Below are 13,237 nucleotides of genomic sequence, written 5' to 3' on the forward strand. Positions count from 1 at the left end.
CTACTTTTGCTTGACACTCTTGTGCGACCAAATAGGGCATTAAGTGACGGGGGGAAAAAAAAACATAACAAAAGTTGAAATATGGAGATACAAGGTTTCCGCGCGACAGCGACGATATAACAATCCTATGACACAAAATGGACACCATAATTATAGTAACCAAGATGACCTTTGACACCCCCCTCCTCCCAGGAAAAAAAAGAGTGAAAAGGAAAGAAGCGTTTTCCTACATCACCATGGATACTGTTATGATCTTAAACATAGACAATACTGCAGATGGGTTTATGTTCTCCCTATAAGCACTGACCTGTTTGCATTTCCTTCCTCTAATGCAGTGGTTGTCAAACTTTTTAATTTCAAAGAACCCCCATAACTCTTGAGAGTATACAAATGGAACCAAATGGACCCGTAAGGGTCCATTTGGTTCCATTTGTATACTCCCAGAGTTACAAACCTGTAAGCGTCCATTTAGAAACCCTGAGAGTCCCAGGACCACACTTTGAGAACCACTGCTCTACTGTACACAGTAAAATCCTCTGTGTTATTTAACACAAAAGGGAACCAAATGGAGCCTTACGGGTCAATTCTGATTCCATTTGTACATTGAATTAACATTATGGATTCTACTGTGTATGCTTCGGCTAAAATTAAAAGGCGTTTTACGCCAACTCTGATCCAGTTCATGAAGATTGATGCTACTTGTGTTTGGGGGAGAAATGGGGGAGAAATGTGTTTGTATAGAACGCCCTGTCTGAAATCATCACAAAGCTCTCCCCTCTTAAAGGGATAGTTCACCCAAAGAATTGCTTATTTTCTATCAATTACATACCCCATGAAGCCTTGAATTCATGGAGATTTTTCTGTTTTTGTCGCATTCCTAAGCCAATAATTTGATGACCAGCGGAAAGATGTCCTACCGGAGATGTCTCCGGTAGGACACTCAAAGTTGACACTTTGAGTGTCCGACCGGAGCCGCCACCGGTCATCAAATTATTGGCTTAGGAATGCGACAAAAAAAAAAAAAAAGGGTGAACTATCCCTTTAACGCACATCTCATTCAAACCTGTCAGGCTGTCATAATCATGACACTAAATACCCATTGTGATACATAGTGAAGCATAGTGAAACAAAATTAGGATGGCTGCACATAAGGTGAACACAGCAAGTGGGTTATGACAGAAAAACAAAAGGTCTCAAAGAGGTTACGTAATGTCAAACGAGAAACTAATGTAAAAAAAATACAGACTTAACACATGATGGGCTTTGCAGTGAAAAGGGACATAGATTTGGATGGATTAGTAGTTGGCATGGCAAGACCACAATAGTGTTATTTCACAAAGCAAGAATCTCCCTAGATACGCTATAGGATTGAGCAACATTTCCCAGACACTGACCGTGATTGCTTCAAATAATGCTGATAAACTGTCATGGGAATACAATCGTTTATCCCCAAAGAGCACACCATACACAGCAAACTTCAAAGTGTTAATTGAAAATGGACCATTGCAGGCCTATGTGTGTACTCTGCCAAAAAATAAAAGAACAAAACAAAACAAAAGGCAGATAGAGCCCAGAGCTGTCTAAGGCCCTGTCTGAGAACAATCTTTAAAACCCATCCAAGTCATTGATTGGACACCTATGAGGACTGAACCAAACGGATCTGTGGTCTGTTGTTGCGCCAACAAAGCATACTGTAGGTGTTACGCTAAGTAAAGTGCTTAAGTGAATCTACTGTCTGATCAAAGACTGGTCAGAGGAGAACATGGTTCTCTGAATCCCAATAAGATGGCTTCCATGACCCTCACGATATGTCCACTCATCTTTTACTCACTTCACAGTGGCAGAGAAAGCCTTGCATCTTAATGTCTATAGGGGCCCATTGGATGTGGAAAAAGCTGCGGGTATAGAGGCATTTTAAATCATTGGCCTTATTTCCACAATCTAGTCCGTGAACTGAGGATGGATGAAATTGGCTGTGAAACTTTCAATTACCAATTACCATCCACCCAGACAGTTCATTCAGAGCACCTCAGCTCTAAAGCTGCTCTCCTCTCTCTCTCAGAGAGAGACAGACAGATTATATTCCAGCCATTTCTTTGACGATTAAGACTATTAAGATAAACGTGACAACGAGATAAAGAATGCACAGATATAGGCTGTGGAAGATGAGGCAAATACATGACACGCATATATTTCTGCATTCATCAGGACCGTGTGTTCCCATTCAACTTTCCTCGCATGCACTTTTGTCAGCATGGTCAAGCAAAGCTACTATGAAAGGTAGGGAATGACTTGTCCTTCTCTGGTTTTGAAACTCGTCGCCAAGAACGCCTGAACCAATCAGAAGTAAGAGGTGGGAAACAGGAATGAGGAAGTCAGTGTACTGTACCACGTGGACTTGATAAATAAGAGGAGTGGGATGGACGGACGGACAGACATACACTCACGCACACATGCACAATAAACTATATCATTCTCTTCCGCTGTTCCAACACAGTCCCTTGCTTTTTGATAAAACATACAGTACAGTATCCGTTTCAACACAGAATACTTTCACACAAGGAATGTTAATTTGCTCACACACATTTTCTTTTAAAAAGTAAATTCAAACCGTATAAGAACAACCCCAGTGAAAATGGACACCATCACTCAGAACCCGGAACGCAAACACTATGATCGGAAATAACGATAAAGTTGTAATCTTTGGGCTTCCACTTGTTTACGTAGCTTTGTTAGTACAACTATACATACCAGGTTCACTTCAGTCTTTTTTTCCCCCCCTGTCCATCTTAAAAAGGAGTTCAGAAGGGCTGGAGTGAGTGTTTAAAAAAAAAAAAGCTGAACAAAACAAAAGAACACATTATGTCCACCTGCACATACAGTGTGTGTGTGTGTGTGTGTGTGTGTGTGTGTGTGTGTGTGTGTGTGTGTGTGTGTGTGTGTGTGTGTGTGTGTGTGTGTCAAAGGCCATTAATAGTAAGGGGGCAACCATGAGTAGAAGGCAGAGCGTTGTGGAAGGGGGGCAACAGTCCAAAAAGGTGTGAATCTTGGGGAGTCCAGTGATAAAGTGAGCACAAGTCAGCAGAGAGCTTTCCCAGGGGAGTGCTACTGTCCTGGTAGCTAAACCGTTCAGGATGAAGACGTACTGAGCCTGGACATATGGTAGAATGTGTGTGGGTGGAGCTATAGGGTTAAAGGAGGAAAAAGTTCACTGTTTGATGGTCACAGGATTCAGTGATTCGTTTGGTTGGAGGGTCACACGTCACTCTGAATCCCGCTGGACCTCAGACGCATCGGCTCGGCAGATTGGACAGGTTCTGTTAGACTGAGAGAGGAGACAGAGAGAGAGAGAGGGAGAGAGGGAGGGCGAGGGAGAGAGAGAATGCATATTTTTTTAATTGTTAAATGTTAACACTATAAAACACAGGCTAATGGGTACACATATCGTTGCTGTTGGGCAGAAACCTCATATCTCCATATTTCCATGTTTTTTGGTAAAAGGCGATTCTTTAAAAAAAAATCAAAATCATAACAGTTTTTGGAAAAAATCTAAAACAAATGTTTTCAAGATTTTTCAAAAATAGCAGATCTACAAGCTCATAGCGCGGCACTCGGTGCCGCGCTATGAGCTTGTATATCTGCTATTTTTGAATAGCCAAAGACATCTAAAGTGACACAGATACGTTCCAGGTATCAATGGGTTAATGCTCTACTTCATCATACTATAGTGTCGTGAAAAAAGGACAAGGTTTTGGACATACAAGGTTTCGACCCGACAGCAACAATATGCAGAAACCAATAGGAAACTTGGCCTTGGCTTGGCCTCTCCTCTAGACGCTTACTGTAAATCTCTCTGGATTAAGAGCGTCTGCTAAATGCCTAAATTGTCATTTGAAACAATAAACACTTAAAATCATCAATCACAGTGACTGCAAGTCATAAGATTAAAGAAGTGAAGGATTGACTGTGATGTTCAAGTCCAGACACTCACCTTAAGCCACTTGTCTACACACTTGGCATGGAACTCGTGGTTGCAGGGCAACACTCGTAGCAGCTGGCGAGACTCAAAGTCGCACATACACACCACGCACCTGCAAAGACAAAGCAAGGATATAGCTCAACACAATGCCACCGTTGCCGTACCCGTCAGCACCAGGACGCAGGAATGATACTCCTGGAAACAGGCGTTTCATTTCTTTTCAGTGTGTGGGTGGGTGGTGCTACATTTTCAATTTGTATAAAATACAAGTTTTTTCTCAAATGTTCAGCTAGAGTTAAATGTACTAGAGAGAGATCACTGCCCTTCGCGCCAGTGAGGAGGAATAATCCATTGCTTCTCAGATGTGAAAAGCAAACAACTGAGAAAGTACTGGAGCAATAAAAGAACGGACATGTTTCGATGCAACTGCATCTTCATCAGACTCTGATGAAGATGCAGTTGCGTCAAAATGTGTTTTGTTTGTTATAGCATCTTGTCTGTTCCAGCACTTTGTTAGTCATGCGCAACTAGACATGTGTTTAATTTGAGTTGGATCTGAAATCCTTTTCCTTTCTCAGGGAAACGTGCAGCCTCTTATGGTTGCAGAAGTTTATGTCACAACTTAATTTATTTAGTTTTCAATTTACAGCACAGGCCCCAATACCTTTTCATTGTGTGTGTCTCTCACACACACACACACACACGCACAGAGGATACTCACAGAGTTTGTTCTGACTGGTGGTTGTTGGGGTTGAACCTGTAGGATGGTAGCTGTTCTATGTCGGCCTTGGTGAGCCCACGAGGCTTAGCCTCTCCTAGACGCTCAGCTAGGTTCAACAGAGCCTGGGGGGGAGAAGTGAAAAATATTGGCAGTCATTAGTGATGTTATTATACACAGGCTACAAGGGAATTCTGTCTAGTTGTAATAGTGTTAGGTTGAAGCAAAGTCATTGAGTATTTAACCACTTAAGCCCTATCTTCGTCATTTGATGGTGTCGTGCGGCTAAAATAGCCGATCTACAAGCTCACAACTTATCGTGACACGTTGTGAGCTTGTAGATCGACTATTTCAGCTATCTTTTATTATTATAAAACATTTTTTAACATTTCACCTATAATGTCATGCCCAAAATACAAACACCAGGTGGAAAGTACTTAAGTAGGGGATTCGACTTTTCTCTACAGTGTGAGCACAGTCATAGCGGCAACGACATGCAGACTATGATAATGTATCCTCTATTGCACTGGTTCTCACAGTGGGGGGACCGGGGTCCCCAAGGGGTCTTTGAGGGGGTCCCCAGCTAAATGAGTTTATCGCATCAAAATCAGTTTGACCACTTTGACATTATAAATATCAGCTATTTGAAATTAGCCGATCTATAAGCTCACAATTTCCGCAAACTGAATAGTTTTGAATTTTTTTTTAATGTTGTACGGGGGCACAAAATCCTTTCAGATTGGGGTCCTTGACATAAAGGTGTGAAAACCACTGCTCTATTAAAACGGTGTGGTGGCAGCCTGGTGTACCTCATAGTTCTCCACCTCTCCATCATCCACATCCAACTCCAGGCTGATGGTGGGGCCAACGGTGGGGGTCACAGGAAGCATGGACCTGACATGACAGAAGACACATGTTACAGCATGAGACTTCGCACAGTGGCTGTTCAGTACTCAATTCTAAATACAGGACATTGAGAATAGCAGTGGTTTATCATCCATATCATCAATATCAAACAATAATAATGATAATAACAACAATATTGCCAAATTTAGTTGTTGTTGGGGTATTTGCAACACACGTAGAATGTGTCCGCTGCATTTATCTATCCTAAGCATTAGGTGCAGTGGCTTCCATTAATATGGCACCAAGGGAGCAATTAATAGTCTTGCTTCGACACACAGGGCCAATCCCAATACTTCCCCATGATTCTGTGCATTTGGGAATGTTTATTTCTTTCTTTTAATGATTAATAAAGAGGCCACTTACAGGAAGTAAGGCAGTAAACTTGGGTGATAGGGCGACGGCGGGACAGGCTGTTGAGAGCGGTATCGCCGTCCCGTGATTCGCCGAGGCATGAAGTGAGGGTAGGGCTGTGAGAGGGGAGAGATTGTACATGTTAAATTAAAACACTTCTGCTAAAGCATAATGCACAAGAAAGTGTGTATTTGTGGTGCTCGCTGGAGGGCATTACATTTGCCAGGGTTTGATGGTTTGATTCTCAATGCTGGCCACCCATGCCAACATGCTAAATATACTGTAAGGGTACTGTAAGGTGCTTTGGATACAAGCATCCACTAGATGGCGTGTGCGAGTTGAGCAATGTGTTATGCGCTATGTGTTATTTATTCTTGTGTGTGTGTGTGTGTGTGTGTGTGTGTGTGTGTGTACCATTGTGGTGCGTGTGTGTACCATTGTGAAGAGCTCCTGCGACAGGGGGTCGTGGTGCGAGAGGAACTGGAGCGGCGTGGAGGGGGGCAGGGTGGGTGGAGGCTGGTGGTGATGGTGGTGGTGATGATGATGGTGGTGGTGGGGGTAGGTGAAACCCCCACCCACCTGCATATGATCGAGGAGCTCCACCTCGTTCTCAATCCTGTGTAGGGGCTGGGAGGACACACAGTGTGTTAAGGACCAAGACACAGTGGTGGACAAAGTACTCAACCCCAGTACTTGAGTCAAAATATAGATAGTCCTGGTACAAAACATTACCCAACTAAAAGTGTTGCTCTGTCAAATGTGTACTTGAGTTAAAGTACTGGAGTACTTGCTTTTAAAAATACTTAAGTATTCAAAAGTACAAAGTACAAAGTACATTTTCTGTTAAGTATTAATTCATTGCTGTATTGAAATATATACATTCTCCCCCCAAAATAAATTCCAGAAAGTTAAAAAAAAATATCAATAAATTATAGTTCTCAGGAGAAAACCTTAATGCAGCGGAGTGCGATCATATAAAATTATGATAGTAGTTCTCGCACTCACCGATCGCGGCTGTTGCGTCTGGAAGGGCAGGAACTGTCCGGGAGGGGGGAGGTGGGGCGCGTGGTGGTGGGAGAGGTGGGGTGGCGGCGGCAGCAGGAACTGTGGGTCGCTGGACAACAGGGAGGGGAAGGCGTAGGGCATTGGCAGGTGGCCTAGCGAACAGGCCTGTAGCATCTGAGAGGGATAGATGGGAAGAAAAGAGTTTCAACAGAATGCAATCAATGTCAGTTTGGCCTTTCGGGTGTTCCCGTACCTCACCACAAGGTGGCAGCCAACATCCAAAAAATAAGAAGTCTGGTTTCAAAAGCAAAACAAACCTCACTCACCATTTTCCTGGCCTAATCATGTTATTTGCTTGTACTCCGTCGCACCGGAGTACAAGCCGTACTTACATAATACTTACGTAAGTTTACATTTGCCAGGGTTTGATTCACAATGCTGGCCACCCATGCCAACATGCTAAATGTACTTGCTTTGGATGCAAGCATCCAACTAGAAAGCTTTATGCCATTTTCCTGCCCCGAATCATGTAATTTGATTTTCATGTCGCACCAGAGTACAAGCACCGCACAGCCCCCAAATACTTTTGTTTCATGCACACCTGTACTTTACGGGTATTGTACAACGTAACACTCACCGGGTGGTAATGCTGTCCGGTGCTGAAGACCACGCTGCAGGCAGGAACCTGTTGCTGTGAGGAGCAGGCAGGGGGGAGGTGCTGTCCGCTACATAGAGGAGCCGCCAGGCCATGTGGAGGGACCGGTGTCACCGTGTAGGAGACGGGTACACTGGCCTGCTGCAGCTATAAGGAGGGACGGAGACTGCTGTTAGCATGCACTCAGTCTCTCTCTTTCTTTCTTTATCTCTCTCTCTCTTACACAGTCTCATCATTTTCCCTCACTTTCACACACAAACGTGTCGATATGAATCATAGCGACAAAAGACTATCGAGATATAACAGAAAGTAAAACGATAATAATTTGCTGGTGAAAGTTACAGGAGTTCCCGGATTGAATGGGATAAATGCACCATTTACCACTTTACAGACAGTGGCTGGTAACAGTGTTGTTGTTGTTGTTTTTTTAGTCATAGTCTTTTGAATAAAATTCCATCTAGTTTTAGTCATATTTTAGTAATCTGAAATGTTTTAGTTTTAGTCTAGTTTTAGTTGACTAAATATCATTAGATTTTGGTCAACTAAATCTACAGTTGATTTAGTCAACTAAAATGTATTTTGGCAGGCCTTTATGGGGTCGTAATGCCTGATTTTACACTTGGTTGCATGCTGAAAATAGCCGATCTACAAGCGCTGCGACACGAGCTTGTAGATCGGCTATTTTCAGAGCGCAAACACCCGAGCGCAACCAAACATAAAATGACTCGTCTTAGTTCTACTGGATCTCGTCTCCACTAGTCACTCCCTAACATTTTGAGTCTAGTTTTTATTTGCTGACGAAAATCGTCAATATATTTAGTCTTAGTTTGAGTCACCGCAGCTTAGTTTTTATTTCGCTTTCGTCAGTGAAAAAAGGCAGTCGACGACATTTTTCGTCATAGTTTTAAGTCGACGAAATCAACACTGGCTGGTAACAAACGCCGACATACACACCTGTTCGTGCAGGTCCATGACCATGGCGCCTTGCTGCTGATGCACTGCATGCTGCTGCTGCTGGTGGTGGTGGTGGTGATGGGGGTGATGGTGGTGGGGATGGGGGTGGTGGGCGGCCGGATGCAGCAGTCGAGGCGACAGCGTGGGGGGGTGGAAAGCCCGGGGCTCCTCCAACGACACGGCCCCTCCTCCGCCCGCGGCCAAGGGGGCCTGTCCGTACACGTTGGGGGCGTGGGTCGCAAACGTCTGGTGGTGCGGCGAGGGGTGGGGGTTGCGGACGTGGTGGTGGTAGTTCTCGTCCTGGAGCTCCGACGGGGACAGGCGGGGTCCGACGGGGCCTTGTTGGGTGGGCGAGGGGTGGGGGTGATGGGGTAGGTGGCGGGCGGGTCGGGAGAGACGACCGCGCTGGCGCCTTGCGGGTGGGCTGCAGGGGAGGAGATCAACAACACAGGTTTACTAGAGAAACACTGAACCATGGAATACAAGAGTCAAAGTCCACACTGACCATTAAGGACATTCATATTAATATATTGTTGCTTTCGGGCAGAAACCTGGCATCTCCATATATTTTTTTTCTAATTATTTTCGTAAATTACTTCATGCTACAGTGTCACACAAAAGCAGCAGTGTGGTTAAGTGCGTCTGTGGGTTAACAAGAGCTTGTGACTAAATAACAACTATACTGGATCCATTGGACCACAAGGTTCTTTTTTCCCCATTTCCTGAAAGTTTGGGACTTTCCACCCCAAGGTTTCCACCCGACAGCGACAATTCTATTCTATCATATCATATCATATCATTTCATATCTTACCTGCGTCTGTGCCTGGCAGGCGTGTGGCACCTCTCCTGGTGGTAGTGTGTGTGGGGGTGAGGTGGTCTCCGGTTGGGGGTTCCCAGCTCCCAGGGCCGGATGGGGGGAGACGGGGTGGAAGGAGGAGGTGCAGCGGAGGAGAGCTGCTCCAGAACAGACTGACTGGACAGCCTCTGGCGCTTTGGACTCGGACTGTCCTCACTCTGTGGGGAGAAGAGGGGGCAGGGGGGGGGGGGGGGGTACAGTGATTAGGGACGATTTATATCAGTGGTTCTTTCTCAACCTTTTCTGGATCAGGGCCCACTTGAAACATCTCAAGTGTTCACAGGCCACCTTGAGTCCATTTGGTTCCATTTTGTACACTCTTTTTACATTCATTGTCAGAGCATGTTATGATCAATCAATCGATTTGGATCAAAGGAACTAAGAGTTCCTATTTAGCAGTATCACAATGAAAACTCACTTTTCAAGGTTTAAAAGAAAGAATACCATGACATTTTGGGGGGATAATGTTCCATGACAGAAGCACAATGAAATTGTTAATCGCAATTATTTGAGTGACAATTAATTGTCAAGTAAAATGTCATAATCGTGACAGCCCTACTCAGTCTCTCTCTCTTTCTTTATCTCACACACAAAAGGAAATAATGGTGATAATAATCATCATCTTAAGAGTTTTGTCAATTCTTTGGGGGCCCCACTTGCACTACCTTCACGGTCCACCAGTGGGTCCCGGGTCCACAGGTTGATTACCACTGATTCATATAGCACTTTTCATACAATCTAATAAACCTAATAAACAAATCACGAACAGTCAGATCAAAGACGAGGACAATGAAACACCAGAGATAGCAGAGAGACACAATGTACACAACTAGAAACCACACCGAGTCAGACACAAAGACAAAGAAGATCAGATCCCATACATTTGAATAAAAAGTGCAGTTGCCAGATGGAAGCTGCAATCCGGTGTATGTAATAACAATATAACAAGCACATCTGAAGTTGGTTGGAGGTGGTCTCCCTACTAAGACCCGGGTGTCAGACACCTCCTTGGTTGAAAAAGTAGCCCTGCCAGAAGCTCAGAAGCCCAATAGTTCCCCTGGTCAAGTGTGGATTCTCTCTAGTTGAGCAGTAGGAGACCTGGGATAAGTCACAAATATGTGCAGCTCTGTGTCAGGAGAGGACAACTCAAATATTGTAGCTTTAAGAACTAACAGATACATGGATTAAAATAGAGATAAGCTAAATAAACTTCTTTTTTTTTTTAGATTAAAATCTAGGCCTAACAGAGACTAAAAACAGCCTGGTTAAAAGTAAAAAGGTGTAGCCTATTTTAAGTTTGCGTTTCAAAATACCAACATTCTCAGCTACCCCTCAGATCCTCTGGGAAGCCATTCCGGCGGCTGGGATCCTAGAGTTGAAGCGACCGCCTATCAGTCATACTAGTACCAAATAAATCAATTCACCATGCGTTACATGCCTTCTGGTGCACTATTCAATACTATTGCACAATCACACACACACACACACACACACTACACTCCTTTGTGACTCATGGCATTTCCCCTGCCCCGAGAGTGTGTGTGTGTGTGTGTGTGTGTGTGTGTGGGAGCAGGCCAGTCAAAAGAGTTTTGTGTGCATGCGTTGTGAGTGTTACGCCACCAGGGCTCAGAGGTGGGGGGGGGGGGGGGGGGTTTCAAAGTCACTTCCGCTCTGAGCGAGGAAATCCAAATATGGGACGTGCACACACAGGCCCATGTGCGAGTCATACATAGAATCCCCCTCAACGGGAATAGCATGACAATACTTTCTGAAAGACTTGCAGTAAAAAACTAATCAGTTACACACGCTCAACTCCATAGTCACACAGGTTAAACTAATCGGTCCTGATGGACGAGTCATACACTCTGCTTCGGTATCCAATACACTCATCTTGTGAGTCACTGCTTACCGGCAAATGCTGACTCTGAGACCAGGCTGTGCTTTGCGAGCCATGACTGCACACACACTCTCTCTCTCATAGGGCTGGGCAATTAATCAAAAACATATCGAAACCGATATCTACCCAGAACCAATAACAGACTTAATCTAGCTCATGTAGGGTATTAATCGAGAAAATAAATTCCCCTTATATAACAATGAATCAAGACAAAAACTATTTTTTTATATAATCCACTAAATCCATTAACCACTTAACCATGTATTATGCTTCTTTGTACAACGGTGGCGTACACACAAACAATGTTTTTTTTTAATCGTTCATTAATCGTAATCGGGGCAAAAGTTTGAAATAATCGTGATATTGTTTTGAAGTCATATAACCAATCTCTCCCTCTCCCTCTCTCTCTCTCACACACACTCTCCCACACACACACACACACACACACACACAGGCTGACGTAGACTTCTGTCATCTTAGTGACTCCCCCTCACTGAAACCTTTAGTTCTGTTCCGAGGAACATACAGCTCCCTATAGAAACACTGAACACATTACACAATGTTTCTACACACAGTCAATGCTCAGTGTTCATTGAACTCTTGACAGAGTACAGAACGTAACCAAATGGACCGTCAGAGGTAGCCTACATTAACACGGAGGATTTTACTGTGTGCTCACACATAAACACCTTCTTGGTGGCTCTCTCTCTGTCTGTCTGTCTGTCTTTCTCTCATCGTGGGAGAGGCACGTTTTAACAGTGTGATAAAAATGACTCAGCGGCTGTGACTTTTAACAGACGCGCGCGCACGCACACACGCACAAAGTGGCACAAATGCTCAGCAGCCTTGAGAGCAGCATGATAGTTAACAGGAAACAGCTGGAGATCAGACTGCGCACACCATGGATGTATTAAGAGAGCTGCGCGCACGCACACACACACACACACACACACACACACACACACACACTCATAGAAACGCCCACAAACAGGCGCACATGCTCGTTCACACGCGGTCAGCTGCCACCGTGCAAGTCGTACAGGCCGTAAAGAACAATGTGATGTCGACACAAAACATTCCTGCTCCTCTCTGCCAAGGATGAACTAAATGTCTTCAGAATGCCACGCTCACACACTGTGCCCAAATCTCACTCTGTGTGACCCCCCTCCCTCCTTCTCTCACACACACATACGTGCAAGTCTGAAACCATACACTGCAGTCATGGATTGGCACAGGATTTGACCCGAGCTTGGGCCAGCTTACGAGAAACCCCAATGATAACAATGACCTCACTCTGACTGGAGAAGAAGGAGCTATATGATAGGAAAGAACAGGTCAGATCAAAAGGATAGAGGAAGAGAGAGAGAGACAGATGGACAGACAGAGATGAAACGTGAAAGAGTGTGTGTGTGTGTGTGTGTGTGTGTGTGTGTGTGTGTGTGTGTGTGTGTGTGTGTGTGTGTGTGTGTGTGTGTGTGTGTGTGGCGTTTGGCTCCTACTGTCCAGGCCTTTTATTTGTTAAGCTATACTAAAAGTCTAAACATCCTACCTTCTCCCTCCATCTTGCTCAATTTCCCTATTTTGAAGGCATATCAGCTGCCATATAAGTAACGGTTATACTGTTTTCTTTGATAACGCTCGTGTTTGATGACTAGGGGGGTTTGCTTTATTGCTTTATAACCTCTTGTCCCTGAGAAAGTGCTGCAACCATTTGCCCGTGCCAGTTTGGACGGGGAGAAAGAGACTAAAGCCAAACTATTTGAGCTACAGGGTTTTCTGTGGCTTCTCAGAGCAGTTGAGCTTTTGTCCCAAAGTTGGTGTCGGTGTCGGCTATTCAAAAATAGCAGATATACAAACTCATATGAGCTTGTAGATCTGCTATTTTAGAAAAAATCTTGAAAATGTGTGCAAATCT

At 44.4% G+C, this 13,237-nt stretch overlaps 1 protein-coding gene across 2 annotated transcripts in view; it reads right to left on the bottom strand.

Moving 5' to 3' along the window:
* Positions 1-444: 444 nt before the first annotated feature.
* rnf38 (ring finger protein 38) overlaps positions 445-13,237 on the bottom strand; it is a 31,851-nt gene continuing 19,058 nt past the window's right edge. For both annotated transcript variants that reach the window (XM_080445405.1, XM_080445406.1), the window contains exons 4-13: positions 9,381-9,583; positions 8,569-8,992; positions 7,597-7,761; positions 6,960-7,133; positions 6,390-6,581; positions 5,967-6,070; positions 5,507-5,591; positions 4,701-4,822; positions 3,992-4,091; positions 445-3,325 (exon numbers count right to left, since the gene is read on the bottom strand). In XM_080445405.1, coding sequence (XP_080301531.1) covers positions 3,263-3,325; positions 3,992-4,091; positions 4,701-4,822; positions 5,507-5,591; positions 5,967-6,070; positions 6,390-6,581; positions 6,960-7,133; positions 7,597-7,761; positions 8,569-8,992; positions 9,381-9,583 — 1,632 coding nt within the window. In that variant the 3' untranslated portion in view covers positions 445-3,262. The remainder of the gene's footprint in view (positions 3,326-3,991; positions 4,092-4,700; positions 4,823-5,506; positions 5,592-5,966; positions 6,071-6,389; positions 6,582-6,959; positions 7,134-7,596; positions 7,762-8,568; positions 8,993-9,380; positions 9,584-13,237) is intronic.

Source organism: Gymnoscopelus braueri, assembly GCF_963280865.1.
Source record: "Gymnoscopelus braueri genome assembly, chromosome: 2".
NCBI lineage: Eukaryota > Metazoa > Chordata > Actinopteri > Myctophiformes > Myctophidae > Gymnoscopelus > Gymnoscopelus braueri.